At 49.1% G+C, this 18,014-nt stretch overlaps 4 protein-coding genes; 1 reads left to right on the top strand and 3 right to left on the bottom strand.

The window, feature by feature from the left end:
* Positions 1-1,309: 1,309 nt before the first annotated feature.
* On the top strand, positions 1,310-2,674 carry FFUJ_07547 (uncharacterized protein; the record flags this gene model as incomplete). XM_023577812.1 has 3 exons in its annotated part: positions 1,310-1,395; positions 1,597-1,812; positions 1,951-2,674. 3 exons carry the CDS (start codon positions 1,310-1,312, stop codon positions 2,672-2,674), a joined length of 1,026 nt encoding a protein of 341 aa, XP_023430815.1.
* Positions 2,675-4,581: 1,907 nt separating this feature from the next.
* On the bottom strand, positions 4,582-6,902 carry FFUJ_07548 (uncharacterized protein; the record flags this gene model as incomplete). XM_023577813.1 has 2 exons in its annotated part: positions 4,582-6,427; positions 6,475-6,902. 2 exons carry the CDS (start codon positions 6,900-6,902, stop codon positions 4,582-4,584), a joined length of 2,274 nt encoding a protein of 757 aa, XP_023430816.1.
* A 5,254-nt stretch (positions 6,903-12,156) lies between these two features.
* Positions 12,157-14,196, bottom strand: FFUJ_07549 (related to dityrosine transporter; the record flags this gene model as incomplete). XM_023577814.1 has 3 exons in its annotated part: positions 12,157-13,246; positions 13,494-13,636; positions 13,753-14,196. The coding sequence occupies 3 exons, from the start codon at positions 14,194-14,196 to the stop codon at positions 12,157-12,159; spliced, it is 1,677 nt and encodes a 558-aa protein (XP_023430817.1).
* A 938-nt stretch (positions 14,197-15,134) lies between these two features.
* FFUJ_07550 (uncharacterized protein) lies at positions 15,135-16,568 on the bottom strand (the record flags this gene model as incomplete). The annotated part of the gene is made up of 1 exon (XM_023577815.1): positions 15,135-16,568. One exon carries the CDS (start codon positions 16,566-16,568, stop codon positions 15,135-15,137), a length of 1,434 nt encoding a protein of 477 aa, XP_023430818.1.
* Between the last annotated feature and the right edge of the window lie 1,446 nt (positions 16,569-18,014).

Genomic DNA, 18,014 nt, shown 5'->3' on the forward strand with positions numbered 1-18,014 from the left:
AGCACCGGGATGAGGAATTTGGGAGCCCTGCTACAGGCACACGTCTTTTTTAGCCAAAGGCAGACTCGTTCATCTCCTTTTAGCGATGGCCAAGATCATGCCTCGGCAGACGGATTTCCCGGGAAGGAATCATTGCTACGCTTGCGGTTTTGTTCGAGGACCACATCCTGGAGCTGGCTACAGATGATTGAGCGAGTGATGAGCAAATGGGTCGAGAGACACGGCGCGAAGTCTACACCAAACCCAACCGAGCAGCAGAAAGAAGATGTAGGGTGCAACTTCAGTACTAACACTCAAATCAGTGATGAGATATGCCGGTCAGGCTGTTTAAGAGAGGACGAGAAAAACTTGCGAGCTGTATTTAGAGTCACGACAGCCAATGGAAGTGTTCCTATAGTGTCTGTATAATACATGCTAAACTCATGACTGGAGCGGTTCCAAGCTGTGTTTATTGGACTACACCACTTCGCTCAAGGTACAGTTCTGGCATTCACATTTACTACCTGGTAGTCAAGCTCTTTGTAAGGCTCGCGAAGGGAATAATATACTACTACTACCGGCATATTTGGATCCATGAATAAGTGTGTTTTTGAGTTGTTTTCATCTTTTGACTGTCAGCAGTCAACTGTTATGTTTAATGCCTGCATGACTACGTTAGTAGTTTATAATGGCATCTGCCAAAGGTCCAAATTTGACATCTTGACAATATCGATTGTGGTAGATATTGCCATCGAATTGGATTGAAGAGAAAGCTCCCCACTACGGACGGAGCACGTAGGTGCAAGCTCCTCCAAGATATATGGCTGGGGATGAGTAATGAGGTCATTTTTTGGCGCAAGAGAGCCCTGGCCCGAGTTGCACTTGAATGGCACTGATACCTAGGTATTTCCTAGCTGGAAGTCCCTAGGAGCTCCAATTTTCCGCCCTTTTATTGGGCGCTTCTCTCACAACCAAACCATACACACCTTTCTGCGGGGCATGACCATCAGATCGAAGGAGAAGACACGGGAGTTGAAAAAAAAACATAAACAAGGGACCGGACCCGCCGCTCATTGTTGACACGGGCCCTTCCGTTCTTCACCAGCCCATCAGCCGTCAGCCATCAGCCGTCCCCCATCCAACGTGGACCCCCCCAAACAACACATTCGAGCTTGTGCCTCTGTTCTTCATCACCATCACCAGCTTCATTTTTTCCTTCTGGCCGTGGCCCACTCTCCCGCTCCGTATACATATTGTACTTTCACTTGCAATACCCCGTCAATTGCTGAAATTCGCTTTATGCGCATTCGCTTTCAACCTATCCACCAACATGTCCAACCACAGATACAACTCTTGGCTCAAGACCAAGAAGAAGGGCGAACTCGAGAATCTTGCCGAGTCTGTTGGTCTGTCAGAGTATGTTTACTTCACCCCGATCTACTGATATACGTGCCATTTGCGCGCGCACCACCCGTTCTCCAATATTGCCCGCATCACCTTTCTTTGTTCTTATTCTGCGCCCAAGCTTGTCCAAGCGCTTTCGCGACGCGCCCACTCTACCATTATGACCCCTCCATGCAATCAATGAAACACTCTTGTGCTGACACGAACATACAGTATCGACGGCTACAAGAAAGACGACCTTGGTGTGGCTCTTGATAACTTCCTCACTGAGAACTCGACGCGCTTTCTAGCCAACCCCGAGCTCGCTGGCTACTTCAACAGTCGCTCTAAGGCCCAAGGATCTCCTGTCAAGAAAGAAGTGTACCGTGAAGATGCCCTGAAGGTAGTCCGAAGACGGCCTTCCAAGGCCGTAGAAGAAGTAACCCCCGAGTGAGTGACCTCCAGTCATACAAGAGTCTATGGCGCGTTTTGCGCTTCTTCTGAATTGGGCGCGCGCCACGATACAAATAATGCATCACGCGTCGCGATTGGAGCAACTAAGCTAACATGATAATTTCTGAACCGTAGAAGCGACGATGCCTCATCTCCCCAAGCTCCATCGACAGCACTCGTCGAGACTCCTGGTCGCGCTCTGTCCGAGGTCGCATCGCGCATCGCGCTTCCAGCGACTCCCGCTGATGTTGCTCTCGCTGTTGATCGCTCCACTAGTATTGTGCGCCAGCGCGTCTCGTCACTTTACGAGGAGAGTGGAATCACCGAGGTCAGTCATGCGACTCGCGACACTCTCAGTACCGTCACCAGCATCCTATTCTGTGTCGCGGGCTGGGAGCTTTGGAACGTTCGACGCGAAATTCTGAGCAATGTTTACGCGTTTACAATTCCCGCCATCAGCACACTCGGTACATCGGACTACCCTGTCTATGTTCCCGATATGTTCCTTCTTCTGACGTCTAGCTTTTGGTCTCCAGCCTTGACTTGGATACTGACCAGCGTCATCATCCCCTCTTTTGCTGGTTACTTCTTCAACCTGAGCGCGACAAGCCCCCCACCTTCGCGCGGACGCCCTCGCCCAAGCCATGCGGACTATGTTGTCGATCCCTTGACTTTCAGCATCGTCAAAGCCTTGGTTTCATTCGTTGTTTACGGGCAAGGCGTTAATTTTGGCGGTCTTCTGAATGACCTGTCTATAATGCGCCTCGAGAACGCCATCTATGGCGGCTATAAGGGTATCCTGACCGGTACTGCTGTCACTGCCGTGGTCAGCATTTATGATGCCGTTCTGAGGAAGTAAGATGTTTCGAGGAGAGCCCGGTATTATACAGGGTTACTGATTTTCAACAACCTCATATACGATTTGGGAGACAGCAGCAGAGATGACGAGCAACCCATATCGCTCGTATACTCAGCGACACTCGCTTGAGTTATTCAGTCTTGCCGTAACTCGGAAACTTGCATTTGGGCGTCATGGCGTTGGTGGGGTTTTGAGTGTTGAAGGCGTCAAGGGATTTTGATACCTCGAGGATAACTGTGTTCTCTTGTCTTTGCCTCTTGAAGATGGTACTTTTGGGTTAAGCAAGTCTTGGTGATGCGCCTTTGCCTGCTCGTCTGAATCGTTCAACAGCCCTTCGTCGTTGAACGAAGTTGAATGTGAGTGACGGGGTAAGGAATTCCCCGGCAACGCATGAAATGGCGAGCGCATATTGCTCTATACTATATTGACGGCCAGCCTGGACCTGGCATTTGGTTCTTTTAGATTGATATTTTGGTGTCATTCTGAGTTGGGACATGGAGACCGGTTAGTTGGAAGAAGGCGCCTTCAATTGAATGGATGATGGCTTAGCTTATAGTAGGGACTTTCGAATTATGAACAGATAATATGCCCTGAATGACTCTCCTTCTACACCTCTTGCATTCCAAGAGGATACTGTTCCGCGAGATGAATCTATGTATCAGAATGATTTACGCAAACAACATCCCATCACCTTCTTACAAGATCTGAACCACGAATGAGCTAGGACAAGAGATGCCTCCCTTTCGCTACTGATACTTACGGGGCAAATATAGCTTCAAGTGATATGACGGTTCATAGATTCGTCGAAATCAAACGGACTATGGAGGAACGGATCGATGACTGTTGCTTACCGACCTTACCTCTACTAACAAAGCTGTCCTAAGAATCCAATCGATAGTGTGGGTTACCACATACCTTATGGTGTCGAAACAGCTCACGTGTAAAGTTTGGCCCCTGATCTCTGATCCTTTCTGTATTTTGTAGCGAATTTACATTTGCCCGAAGCTGACTTGAGGACGCAGCAAATGAGGCACATAAATTCGTTGTTAATACCTCTAAGCAGGGGAAAGACATGTGGCTCTATCGTGGAACCGACCACCACCCAAACTGAGACAAGTTAAGTTTACTTCGGATGTCGTCTGTTGAGCAACGTTTGGCCTATATTACGAGTACCAACAATCAAACCAAAAGGTTGGTTTCAAACCCAGTTAGAATTTCACACCAAACTGCCACCTCTAATACTAGATTGAATCTATACAAGTCGCACCATGTTCACATTTGTCTTCCCAAAATCCCCCGGTCCAGAACGCCCCGTAGCATGCGCGGAGAACCCTTCCGCGTTTGGTCCTGGATGCCTCGTACCCAGAAACAACATGCCACACTGATTGAGTGACAAAAGTAAAGTAAATAAAAAGAACAGAGAATTAACAGACAAGTTGAAAACAGTGAATTTTGGGTTTCAAAGATGCAGACAACCTCGAATGATTCCCAGCCAAGACGAGAAGGGGCGAATTAGGACCATGTTCTGGAGACCGTTGGCCGAGAGAATACCCAAACATTGGAAGTGAAGAAATAAGTAAGGTATGATAAGGTTCAAATAATAAAGTGTCTAGGTAGTTCTAGGACAAGTTCGCTGGGTCCGTAAACGGAATGCAAGCCGGACTAAGGAAGGAACTGGATAAAATGGATGCATAGAAATCGCGTCATCTCCCTCATCGTCATGGTGGTACTAGGAATCGGATGTCTTGCCATTCAGTAGTCGTGGGTATATTTGTACAGATGCTCCTGCAAATGCATATGTGCGTGGTGATGTCTGTCGTGTGCGCTGGTAGAGGGAGGACATGTAGCGTCGCCTTGCTCATGACGGCGACAAGGTTGAAGAGGGACTTTGTCTCGCGTCCCTAGACTCAAGGTTTCTCTGAAGGATGTTCAAACTTGATGGGATGCACCAGCATACCACGCAGACACAACCGGCCGCTGCTGTTCTCGTTCATCTCTTCTGTCTTGCCACCTCTCTCCCGTCCCTCATTGGCACGACCTCCATGCTTGCCACGGCCATCTAGCTGGGCATAGCCCAACCATCGGCGCCACATTAGACCAGCGAACTCGCTGTTAAAGTACCAACTGGTGCCCTTGTGATTATGCTCGTTGAGTTGGTCAAAAGGACTGCCAGGACCAGATGTCGAGTGATCACGACCAGCGTTGAAGGCTGCATCAATTTCACTGAAAGGGTACCAGGCTCGGTCGAGGAAAATTGGGTGTGGGGCGTACACTCCCTTCATACCATGATGCAGCGCAACGGTTGGAGGGAACATCTCGGAGAACATGGTGTGGTGGTATCGCCAAACCTCTTCATGCATGGACATCAGCAGACGTCGGCTGAGACGCGATGCAGTAATGATGGCGCATCGTCGCGGAGGAGGAGCCTTGTAACCTGTAGCATCATCCGAAAAGACCCAGCCAGATTGCTCGGTGTCGAACAGTGGGTTGAGAGTGATAATATCAGCCTCTTCACCAACGCCACATTTGGATCGATCGGGAGCATCGGAGCTGCATGAAGGGGGCATCATCGACTGACCCCACTCATCATGTCGTAGCTGTTCCTTGCCCTCGAACGATAGCGGGCCGAAGATGGGAGCGCGACCTGAGGCCAGAGTGTCTTGCTGCACAGTTTGAGAAAAGTTCTCCCAAGTGCCATGGTAGGGAGGAATATAGTAGCGAGCGCTGCGTTCCCAGAGAAGGGTTCGAGGCTGCTCCTTGGCCCACTTGCCTAGGCGGTCAAAGAATTCGTAGTAGCTGCCCAGATATCGCATATCCATCTCCCAGTTCCAGTAGTGTTCATACTCGGGGTGTTGCATAGCGAAAACTTGGAGAGGGAAGTGGGCGCTACGGTAGATGCCGTGGATATCGGCACCACTGGGGTTCTCGATCGTCTCGCCAAATCGTCCAGGGTACATGAGTCTCATTTGAGGCTCACTCCAGAGCGATACTAGGCCTCGGAACTCAGCAGGGACGTTGTCATTAATGATACGCTGTACAGTCCACTTATCAGACCAGATGGGCTCATCAATGTTTCGCACCTGCATCAGAAAGTGAACCTGGTATTCACCACCTGATCGCAGGGATAGCTCGCTGATGAGCGCACGGAAGTTCAGCACAGCTAGTTCAGTCCACTTGAAGCCGGTGTATGTTCGAACGACGACAGCAATGCGTCCCTTCTTGTCGCTTGTCTCCGAGAGTTCCTGAGTGTCAGGGTTGACCTGCTTGAATCTATGCTTATTGGCCTTGTAGCAGTCTTCTTGTGCATCTGCCCAGTTGACATCGATGTAGTTGATTTTCCCAGTCTCTGTCCAAACATGCTCGTTACCAGACGCCTCGGTGTCCAAGCCAGTATCTAGACCACCCTGGGCTCTGCTATAACCCAGGCCGTAAGGTCCATACCGACTGAAACGATCGAAACAGACGTCGTCCCTGAGTCCGAGGAGCTTGTACGAACCGATGGCGGGATCCGGCATGTGCTGAGGAACACCGTTGTAAGCATACAGATCAGGAGCAGGTACCGTTTTCTTCGAATCGAGATAGCAGGTCTTGACATCACTGCCATGGTCGTAAGGAATGTACTTCTGAGGCTTAGGCACATGATCGCTCATAGTGGGAGAGGGCATCGGAGCCTTATCAGTAATATTGGGATATTCGGGAACAAGGTTGGCTTTGCTGACAATAGTCCGAAGACCGTGGAAGTACCCGTCGAGGCTGAATACATAGTTAGTAAAAGTATTAAACTAGACTGTTCAACGTACTGAGGAAATCTCAACCAAGGCATCTTCTCAAGTTGCGCAGCAACTTCTTTCTTTTCATCAGCAGTAACATATTCGTTTTCAGGAACGGTTTCGAGCTTTCCATCACCATCCATATCACCGGTAAGCATTACAACGGTTTCGCCGTGTGTGTTCAAGACGGTGGCGGTCGCAATGGGTTGCTGAGTCTTGGTTCCGCTCATCTTTCCAACACTGTAGCCAGAATTTCGGGATTTTACAAAAACCAGGGTGATGAGCACAGCCACGCCAAAAAGCCAGGTCAACACCCTTCGGGCATGGCAGGGGCCCAGAAGTGATCGCATACGAAGTCTGGGTTTCTTCGTTTTTTCTGAAATGATGGAATAGGGGAGAAGAGGATCGATCTTCCTGCCCGATGGGCCTCGCGAATTATTGTTGTTGCGGGCGGCCATGGTGACTGAATGGCGCCGCTGCATACTAGGCTGAAGAGTCTGGCACGCTTAGGCCGAGGGCTTGTCGGTTCGCAGGAGTTTGTACAGCGGGGGCGTGGGATGGTAAGATTTACTGGTTGAGACAGGTGATGGCGAAAATTAACTTGTATGCGGAGCGAAAGTCGTAGTGGAGCCGGCCGACATCGAAGGTTTTATTTCAACAGGTTGCAGGTGAAAGTAACGACTGGCAGTCGTCGAGATATCCTGGAAGGTAAGTCGACGAAAGATATTATCCGATAAAGGGCGGAGGATGAGCAGGTGAAAAGACTACCTCGTCATGAGACGACGGCAGTGAGATCAAAGGAGGTGAGGCTGAACAGCACAATCGCACGGCGCGACGCAAACGATTGAAGCAACACGGGAACGGTGCTTGTCGAATTTACGATTAGAAGAAGAGGGCGTCGAGGAGAGTGACGAACAGGCCGAGCGATGAGCGAAGGCGTTGACGAGGGGGAAAAGAAAGGAGGGGGGGAGTAAGAGAAAAGAAGTTGACCAAGAAGAGATAGGAGGGAGAAAAAAAAAAAGCGAAGCCAGACCAGGCCAGGAGAGGAGAGGCGAGAGCAGGGGATTATGGACACGGGACAAGGGGTTGCTATCCAGGACCTTGCAAAGGGCGATAGGGGGACGAGGGAGGAAAGCACTCGGGGCAGGTCTCTACCTACTGCACAGTACAGCTCGGATGTACCTACGGATGGGGCCCGCTAGGTACGGGGCTCCGCTAAAGAGACCGGGAAGGATGGATAGTGGAAGGGGTATGGCTGGGCTACCTATGGAACCTCATTTATAGGGAGCAGGGACAGTCTTCTGTAGGTGACATTCACTTTCTATCTCATACCTACCTAAGCTAAGGGGGTGTCAGAAAACGTCTGACGTGAAGATTTGATTTTGTATGGTGAATGTGGAATCCCGCGTCAGACGTTTTTTTGACACCCCGCGCTAAGGTACGTATGTGCTGTAGATGCACATTGTACTGTGTTATTTGCACCCATCTTCTTTGACTGAAGGCCTCTCTAATTTAGACCTGCATCTGGTGGCTGTCGTCGCCTAGGCACTCAAGAACTTCACCTATGCCCCGGAGAGCCCGGGACGCACGACTGCAGACAGGATGTTTATAGCTGATGTAAATTGCGCCCATCCAAAACAGCGTTCGACGGATCACAAGTAGGTGGATGTGTTGAGAGCTCATGAGGAGAGGCTATTGGCAGAGACTCGGGGCTCAAAAGAAAGAGGAAGGAAATAACCCACTGATATCAGAGACCCTAGGATATTTGGGGATGCGCAAACTGTACCTACGCTGTACAGTGAATGTCGGACAGTACATGTAAGGTGTCTTCATCTTCAGTTTCGAGACCACCTAGGCCTGCAGGGAAGCTTGTACACACTTCCAAAAAAAGCCAAGTCTCGCTACTGACAAGGGGCCCAGGGAACTTGGGTCAACGTCAGGCATTTGGAGAACATCGAAGAATTTGGACTGGAACAAGGCTCCATTCAAGCTTTAGAGACTGGATACCAAAGGCCCCAGAAACGGCAATAAGTGGTTCACTGGCAACTTCTTCAGCTCGCATTCAGCACCAAAAGGTACCTAGATTTTGCCGAATCAACACCTTGAAGAAGGTCTTTTCCCTTGACGCTCTATTAGACGGTGTTGCTGGGGGTGGGGACAGATGTCCAATGAGAAACACTATATCCTTCAAATATCCAACCAACGATCGAAATCAAACGCCTTCGGGGCATATCTGATACTCAATTGGCTGAGCAATTTGGATTTTGGCAAGTCCCCGCTGATCTGACATACAGTACTATCGATGGCCTTGGGAACCAATCCGTTGCAGCTCTACGTTGTAAACAATCAACAGGGCCGTTATTGCTATGGACATGACAATGTCATCGCCAGCTCTACTGCCGCCATCGCTACCGCTGTCCTGGGGACGGGCTTCTGATGCCTCGCTAGTCGTTCGCTATTCTCTACCGACGAGAGGACAGGACAATGGTTGTCAGGAACAGTCAATGGCAATCACTTCCAGCTAAGCCTTGAGTCCTTGCTTGACCCAAGCCTTGCATCCCCTGTCATTGCGCCATATCCCAGCAACGTTCTGTCGCCTCCATCCCAATCAGAAAGATTAGAACGCGCACTGGGGGCTCCATGGAACATGGGCCCGTGGGTCTCCGAGCGAGGGCCAGTCCGCCCCTATTGTTAGAGAAGGGAGAGGCTCTCGTGGCTGAATATGGCGCACTTTGTCAATCATGAACCCTCTGAGCTCAAACATTGCCATGCTTGCCTCTGGCGGTGGTTGCGCGTCCTGCAACTCCTGATCGGCGTCTGATTCGAGACCATGGACTCAGCCGCCTGTCAATCGACAAACCCATCACCGGGCGCGGCTCTTGCTTTGTGTCCTAGAAGAGGCATCAAGCATGGAACTCGGAACTGTCCCTGTCACACTGCGACGTCAGCAGTGTGTACCTACCTATGCTGAGATCTCCAGCTAGAGACCAGCCTGGAAGTCAATGGGCTCGAGGCATGTCTCACTGGCAAATGAGTGCCGAGAGCGACCCTCCTCTTTTATGCTTGTTGGCATCTCATTTCGACCCTTTCCGAAAAGTCGTCACTCCAATTATACGGTAGTAAATTAGCTCTGAATCGACGACAAGCCGTTGAAACAATCCCTTTCTTGCGACATAGATCGATGTTGTCGGTTTAGAATCTTTTGCTGAGCAATCAGACTAAAGACATGAGTCGGTGAATCTTATCTACGCAAACCCCGATTCTCTCCCCCAGCCACGCCCCCTTCCGTCTAGTCGAAGGACAGGGACACACGATGGGCGAGGGTCCTCTCGCCACGCGTCCTTAGGGTCTACTCCAATTATTTCTTTTCCACGGGGGTCAAATGGTTTATTGTGACTGTGGACATTCATAACGGAGAATTGTATCAAGTAAAACTGTTGGAGATTGATGCACACTGCTTCATTCTGTAACGTTGGTTGCGAAGCCTTGTATGCCGATCCGATCCAAGACAACGTCAACGTCAACATCAATCTGAGAATAGCAACCTGACCCCCACTGTCGGCCTTTTTCAGGGTCGGCCAGCGTACCGATTTGATTTTACAGAGTCTCGCGATTAGCCATCTAGTCTGCCGTGGTCTAATAAATGCACATCTAGTTGATTCTACCCACAGTAGAGCAACGGCGAGTTCACTCATTTTCAACCAACCTGTTCTGCGATTCAGTAGAGGCGAGGATCCATGACCGTTGAAGTTTGAACTGTCTTCTTGGCCAAGCTTTTAGCCATGGTTGCATCGCGAGAAGTCGCCAACGCCACAGGTGCCACCTCCAAATGAAGTTTAGCGACAGGGGGCTGGCGAGGAAAGTTGACAATAATAAGCAGCACATGTTATCTCAGATAGACCAAGGCCAGCAGCAACAGATTGCCAAGGGCTGCTCACTTGCTGACACGAAGTCAGCAGCCGGCGTTTTAGTGCGTGCAAGGGACGAGCGAACCAGTTCTGCAGATGCATGCATCGCCTTGCCTAAGGTAGTCAGGTTCTTTCTGCTTACGGAGTAAGAAGAAGATGCAAATCGCTGACTTGTTAATTAGCTCATCGTTCACTACGATGTACCGGTATTATTTTGTCTGTGGATATGAACAAAACCGCCGGAACCGCCGGTGACTCAGCATGTTCTATTGTTGGAGATGCACTACGCAACGTGGTAGTTATCACTGTGGTATATGCTCCACGACGGAAACCCTTCACATAATGTCCCCGTTCTCGTGTTTCGTCCGTGTAACGTCTTGCTGGCGATTATGCTGCCACAGGGTGGGCTTGCTGACTGGGGATTGTACTGACTATGGTGTGGGGGGAGGGTTTCCCGAGTCTACCTGGTTGTGCCGATGTCGTTACAAAAGTATAATGCATTATCGTATCCACTATGTTTCTTTATTACCTTGAATATGCTTGATATTTGAGATCCGATGCCTTCGTATTCTTAAGCGAGCGTTTGGCTTACATCAAAAGAGGACCCGCCATTTTCTGATCAACATATTCCTTGGCAATTAGCAAGTTTATCGCTACCTGAGGATGATTGACTGGGTCGTGGTCATTTCCTAAAGTCCCCAATCCCAATTGATACTAGAGGCAGCCGTTGTGAGAATCCAATCTCCAAAGCTATGCAAGGTCATTTCAAATGGAGCGGGTCTCGCGGTAAGGCCAAGTTGAAAAAGCTGGTGTTGACCAGTCACCACGCGGCAATTGACCGGCCCTGCATCGTTATCAGCTTATTTTGGCGTCTTGAGCTAGGAATTTCTCATATCAACCACTTAACTCAACTGGGGTTGAGATTGACTTGCGGGCCGGAATCCCTCAAAATCTGGCCCATACTATTGCAAGGTAGCTCATCATGCTGCGTTGCGTTGCTCGCACGAACTCGACATGAAGAGAAAAGGCATTATTGCGTTTCGCAAGGTGTTCATGTATTGTTCCCTTAATCCTATTGTATCATATTGTATCGCATAGGCCAAGACGTACGTTGAGGCCAAGGTAGTACCATGTAACCTTGAATTCAAAGAAAACAACGAGCACATACTAGAAACCTATGGTAAGCCCAACACTAGTTAAGCCTAATGTTAAGGTTGCGTTATCTTTCTGCTGCACTCCGTATGTGCATACATTTCTATACACTGCACCCTTCCCACTTTGAAGATGCCACCAAACAACATGGCTTGCGTTGATACAGTTATCGGTCGGTTACATCTTTCAGTAAATAGGTAATAGTTAGTGGTAATATCAAGGCCCTGTAGTATAACAGTACCAACGGGGAAAACATTGTAAGGCTGGCTTATTATTACCCCCCAGGTTCTTCGGTTCCCATCTGAATAAGGCTGGGGTGAACGGCAAACTTTGACATTTCTCCCATGATGCATTGCATCATAATATATTGATTGTATCTATCACATGCAATTGATGGTTCATAGATGCAACATCTTTGCCGTCCATTTATTTTCTACTAGTTCATCTGAAGCGACAGCCCTATTTGTAGGAAAATGAAGGCTCACAGAAATGCGAAACAACTTCACCACTTCACTTCTATGCCCTTATCAGATTCTCAGTTGCTCCAAATGCTGGCCATTCAATCTCATTATCCTCGGTACAGCTTGCGCCTATATCTGACCAATGATGTCCCCGCAAGTTGTCCCTATCTAGTCCCATTCCTTTGCAAGAATCAGGTCTCACGGCCTATGTTTCGGCTCTGCTGTTCTGGACCACTCCTGTCAGACGCGAAGCTGGGTCCCAGTATTTGAGCGCTTTTGGGTCGATCTGTATCCATATCATGACCGGCTTTGGCCTCGTTCTCATCCTCCTTAGGACCCTCTAGCCTTGCTTGAGTTCTCTCCCGCCAGCCTTTCCCCCATCGAATTGCAGCCATGGTAGCCAGAGCTGAGCCTATCAAATACGCTGCTGAGATGGTCGAAAACCATCCAATGCCGACAGCCTCGACAGCTGGTAGAACTACGGCTGAAGCGATGCAACCAACCAGATATCTTGCGAAAAAGTTGGTTGCAGCCACCTCTGCCCCATGGCCAGGCATGACGTCGAGACAGTAAGTGTTGTACGAGGGAAAGCAAAACAATTGCGCCACGCCCTGTACGAACATGGCGATGACAGGCACCGGAATACCTCCAACCTCCCTGTCGACAGTCCAGCCATATACCAGCATGCTTCCCGGCATGATTGCGCCCATGAAAGGCAGAGTAGACCGAAGTCGATCTTCCGGTATACGGACACCTCCACGTTTCTTGATCCATCGCTTGGCCATCATGTCCGCCCAGTGCCCCCCTCCGAAAGTCCCTACCAGGTAACCGAAGCCGGGTGCCAGGTAAAACAGACCCGATAGCAACGGCGAGTCGAGCTTGAAGCGGGGATTCAAAACATAACGGACCGGTGTTAGGAGGCTGTACATGTTCCAAGTTAAGGATGCACTACCACATGCCACCAGCGCAATATTGAAGAATCGAAATAGCCGTAAGACTCGCATCGGGCTGATCATGCCGAGAACCTTCAGTGTCCTTTTCTTGCCCGAGAGGCTTTTCAGATCGTTGATCCTGAGGTGATGAGCTGTTTCGCATACAACAAAGTACACGCCGAGTACCCCGGTAGCAGCCAGTCCCGTCTGAAGCCAAAAGATACTCCTCCAGGACGAACTATATGTTACAATAATGCCACCCAAAAATGGTCCAAATGCAGGACCAACAAGTGTGCCGGTCAGAAACCATCCCATTGCTGCACCTCGCTCTATTGGACGATAAATGTCACTATTTCTTGTCAGCATCACTGATTCTCATAGCGCTCGTTGCTATTGAAGCTCCGTGAAGATCGAGCTGGTCATTTGAGCAAACAACCAGACTCAGAGGTTGGTTGCTCAGAGCATAAATACTAGGCAAGTCGAGGTTATTTTTGCGGTCACCAATAAGATGGCTCACTGTCTTACCTTTGGCCTGGGATTCTTTCAAGGGCATGGGGCAGTTTATAAGTTGAAGAATGGAAAACCTGGCAACTTACCCAATGCATGCTGGGCCGATGAGAATGAAGGCTGTTCCCCCAAACGCCGAAGCTGCTCGAAAGACAATAAACGAAGTGAGGTCAGGAGCCAATGCAGTGGCTAGGCTGAGTAAGAAGAAAATAGCTGAAGAAGACAAGGCTGCCTGTGGAAATGTCAGTGTTTCTCCTGCTCTTATGGACACTGCGTCAAAATTGGGGAAACGAGTTGACCTCCTGACTTCAGCCAGAGCACCGACTGAGGCTCACCACAAGCACTTACACTCCGCCTTCCATAAACCTGGCTCATGGGTCCCCAGAATAAAGGTGATAACGCCATAACAATCATGTAAGCTGCATTACTGAGATTTATAATGCTTCCCGTGCTGTTGAAAGTCTTCGCAACCTCGGGTGTCGCTGCTAACACTGAAGTGCTCGATATTGGCGATAGGAACGCCCCAAATGACAGCACGGTCACGATAGCAACTTTGCGTCTTGAGGAAACTTTGTCAAAGATCTCATCACCTACCTCGCGGTAAGGCACATTGCCATCTGACGCAGTGATGATGGCAGCCTGTTCGAACGCATCGTGGCCAGATATGTGTGATATTGTGCGGTTGATAGCGTCTTGGGTTGGGTCTCGGGCTGCAGTCTGTGGAGAAGATTCTTCCTCGCTCATGGTAGATGATGAGATTTCATCCTGTGAATCATGTAATGTCTTCGGCATGGTAATCGGTGGGCTCTAAATGTTGATTTGGGTTTCCGGAAAGAATGTGGATTTACATTCCCGCTTCAAACAAAAAATGATTAAACAAATCAATATTTCCTAGATATATATGAAGTCAGAGCAATAAAGTAAACGCGATAAAGAATCAGCAGCTATAAGGCATCTTAGCACACGAAAGCTCCACGCGAGGAACATGCAAACTTCGTCCCTAAGAGCCCTCGATTATTACATGCTAGCAAAAGCAGTACCATACATGGGATCATCCCCTCTCCACTTCTCCATCACTCTTGAGCCCAAGTGATCGATCACATTAATACATACATGCATAGTCGCCTGATGTGTCCGTATATCCACATCGCATCTATTCACGATCAGCTACATTTCCGAACACCGACATCCATGACCAAACGGAAGAAACGCGTCACTTCGAGGCCCCAGGACTGGGGACACTTGCGAATGGCTGTTTGAGAATTCGGAGTGCATTCCGGCGCAATTTCTTACGCTGGATTTTGGGTTGTTTTGGGAATAAACCGGACATCGGCGCTGGTCTTCGGGTGCGGTCTGCCGGGTCGGAATGGTGCTTCCGATACGGGTCACTGTGAACCCACTTTTTGTTCGGGGGTTACCGTTCAGGCATTCCGGGATGACAAGATTGCCTTCACAACTCCAGCATAGGTACGGACAGGTAGATACAAGGCTGGTCGATGGGTTTTTAGCGGATCAAATCTCTGTTCAATCTTATTTCTTATTCTTATTACAGCGCCTACAAGCAAACACCTAAGTTGTAATACAAGTTCTGTCATAGAATCAGATGCTAGAACGCCAACGCCTCCCAATGCCTGTGTATATGCTTGTCCAGTAGTCTCACCGAAAAGCCATGCCTCCCCAGGGTATTCTTGTATCTAAATATGCGTCCCACAGTTCCTCCGTCATTCTTCCTAGGCCAACAACTTCTGCACACGATTCTGTAGTACTTTATCGACGGGTTGACTGCTACGCTGCACAACCACGTTTTCTCTGCCTCCGATTGTAACGACTCGAAGCCACTCCGGGGCGACATCGCTGGCAATCAAACGCACGCAAGCTGCCCCCTCCTCCTTGGAAACCGGAACCCGGAGAGAGTCTTTGAGCTTCTCGAGTATCACTGCCATCGTAAAAGCCTGTCGTGGTAGGGACATAGGGTTGGATAGGCTCAGCATTGAAATGGTTGCTGCAACATCGCCCACGCGGTTGAGGGCCGCACGTCGCTGAAGCTCGGGCCCAGAAGGGGGAAGGGGTTCGTTGGCTTTAGCTAATTGTTTTAATCGTAACCGATCAAGCAGGCTCATCTTTGTGCCATCTGGGTTGAGGAGGGGGTTGTTGGATGCCGTGTTTTGTCTTGCTGCCTTCTCATACTGCTTCGTCACAATGCCACTCTTGAGCTCTGACAACGCACGCTGTCCTTTGTTGAGAATTGGATTCGCTGTTGTTCTGTTGTCCATGTTCTTTATCTCCACTTGCGGAAGCTCGTTCAGCGAGAGGTTACCCAACGGAAGGTCAATGTCCATTTCATCAGCAGACCGTTCGGTGCCCAATGCTCTCAGATTGATCTCAAATTGTTTCAGCAAACGTTCTTCATGGATTGGTACCATGTCGATAGGAGAGCGCTCAACACAAATCTTTCCCCGGCCATAGTCGGCAATTATGAATGGTGAACGAGTGTTGGTTTTTGTCGAAGTTTGTATAGCGATGCATCGTCGAATATCCTCGATAGTGACATGCCGTTTACCCCACGTCTGAGAAATGTGTGGCGCAAGTGTGCGTATATCGATAGGTGAATTGTTGCCGTTATGAGCAAATTGGATCATAATTGTCTTGACAAACGACCGGTGTATGTCAACGAGCTCGGCAAGATGGAGAGGAAGTGCATCCTTGTCGACCGTCTGCTTGCGCAGAGTTTTGAAGACATTGTCGAGCTTGGTTTGCACTGTATTTCCTTGCCTCTTGCTCTCAGAAAGAGGTGTGGTCCCTATGGGCTTGTGGGCAGCTCTCGCCCTTGAGGGAGTTGCCTTTGCAGTTCGTTTCCCTTTTGGTACATTCTTTTCAACCTGGTTCGTAGCCAGTTCTTGGTTTCTTGATACGGGCTTTATGGGCGTGGAAAGTTCATCGTCACTACTGGGTGCGAACGAGGCAGTCCGAGCCTTGGTTCTCGGATGGGTATCTTCTCCATCTGTGGCCGCTTTTCGTTTCCTGGTGATTATGGAAGATGCAGGTTGGGCGAAAATTTTCTTGGCAGTATCGTTTGGGGTGTAAGTTTTTGAGACACGGGCGAAGTTGGTAATAGAATGGCTAGCAGAAAGCGCAGCTTGGTTGCGCCTGGCCGGTCGAGGCATCCTCAAGTGTCTGTGAGAGTTGAAACACGTGAGGAAACGATTTTAAGTGAAGGAGCAGATGAGAAATTATCGAGAACGATCTTTGCAAGAAAGGAAGTCGTGGTCATCAAGTGAAAAGACCCAATCAAGGAAGTTGCAGTGAAGAAAATTGCTGAGATTGGGAAAGTAAAGGCGATGTCTTGGAAAGTGGAAGTCATATATGGAATGTGCTCCGTCGTCAAGGGGAACGCGAAGATCTAGGCGCGTTCTGGCGTGCTCACCGCGTCCCAGACGCGTAAAGCTGTTCCACAAACTCGCGAATAAAGTTAAGTGGTGCATGTACCACTCTAGGTAAAGTACAGACGGCTGAGGCCCAGTATTCGCATATGCGATGGTAAGCTGCTGTAGGTGTGTACTAATTTAATACCTCAGAAGTATTACTACCTTAATACTATCTACCTTAGTACCTACCTAGGCCGATGCTGTTGTATGCAGGTTTGCATCTCGGCTCCCGTTGCCTAAATTTGGTCAATTTTTGCCCTGTCCGAGGTGTCAATACGAATCAGCATCTCAGGCACAACTGATATCACTATGCTTCTACGGCAGTGATGACATTTTTATAGGAATAAAAGGTCCTAAACCTTCCATATGTCTCTATGGCCTCGAAAGACGGTATAAGTGCTAAAGTCTGCCTGTAGCCCTGAATACAAGGGCAAAACGAACGTCTTTGTACATAACCCTAGCCATGCTCCCCCAACACTGACTTGTTACCAGTAAAACTGTTTCCTTTACAAGACTAAATCAAGTTAATTTTGATGCAGTGGCCTGATGGGCAAGCATAGGTACTTATATATCTAGAGTATTTGGGGTAGTCCGAAGGCAGCTCAACCTTTCTGTGTAATATGGTGGTCCAGCAGGTCAACCAGCGTTATTTGATTCTGAGCAGTAGCGGGTGTCATAATGTCCCTTGGGTACAAATATAGTACAAGAGCGGCAGTAAGTGTTAGCTCTCCAGCCTCATTCATAATATTTCAGAAGAACCAAGTGACAGCTATTACATAATTGATCTTCTAGAAGAGATATGAAGAACGGCACCTAGTTATAGAACCTTGCTTGATCCTTGGATCAAATAAATGCGCCGTTGTCCAAAATCCATGGTCCTCGTGGTGGCTTGCATAAAAAACAACACTTCGTACCCCAATTATTTGATTTGTACCAAGACTCCAGAGTGCACTAATATGATATCGCGATAACGCCGGCAGAACAAACTGCAAAACAATGAAACGTTCTCTGAAGGCAAAACAGAAAAAAAGGCCATTTTTTAGTATGAACGGGGTACATGGGTAACGAGGCTTCGCCAGAGCCATTCAAGTTTCTCCGGGCAGCTAGAAGACTTACAGCTCAACGGCGGCCAGACGTGACCCAATATTCGGGCCTAAAGCTAACAGGACTGGGTGGGGGAGGAGC

Source organism: Fusarium fujikuroi, chromosome FFUJ_chr05 (genome assembly GCF_900079805.1).
Source record: "Fusarium fujikuroi IMI 58289 draft genome, chromosome FFUJ_chr05".
In the NCBI taxonomy this organism is placed as follows: Eukaryota; Fungi; Ascomycota; class Sordariomycetes; order Hypocreales; family Nectriaceae; genus Fusarium; species Fusarium fujikuroi.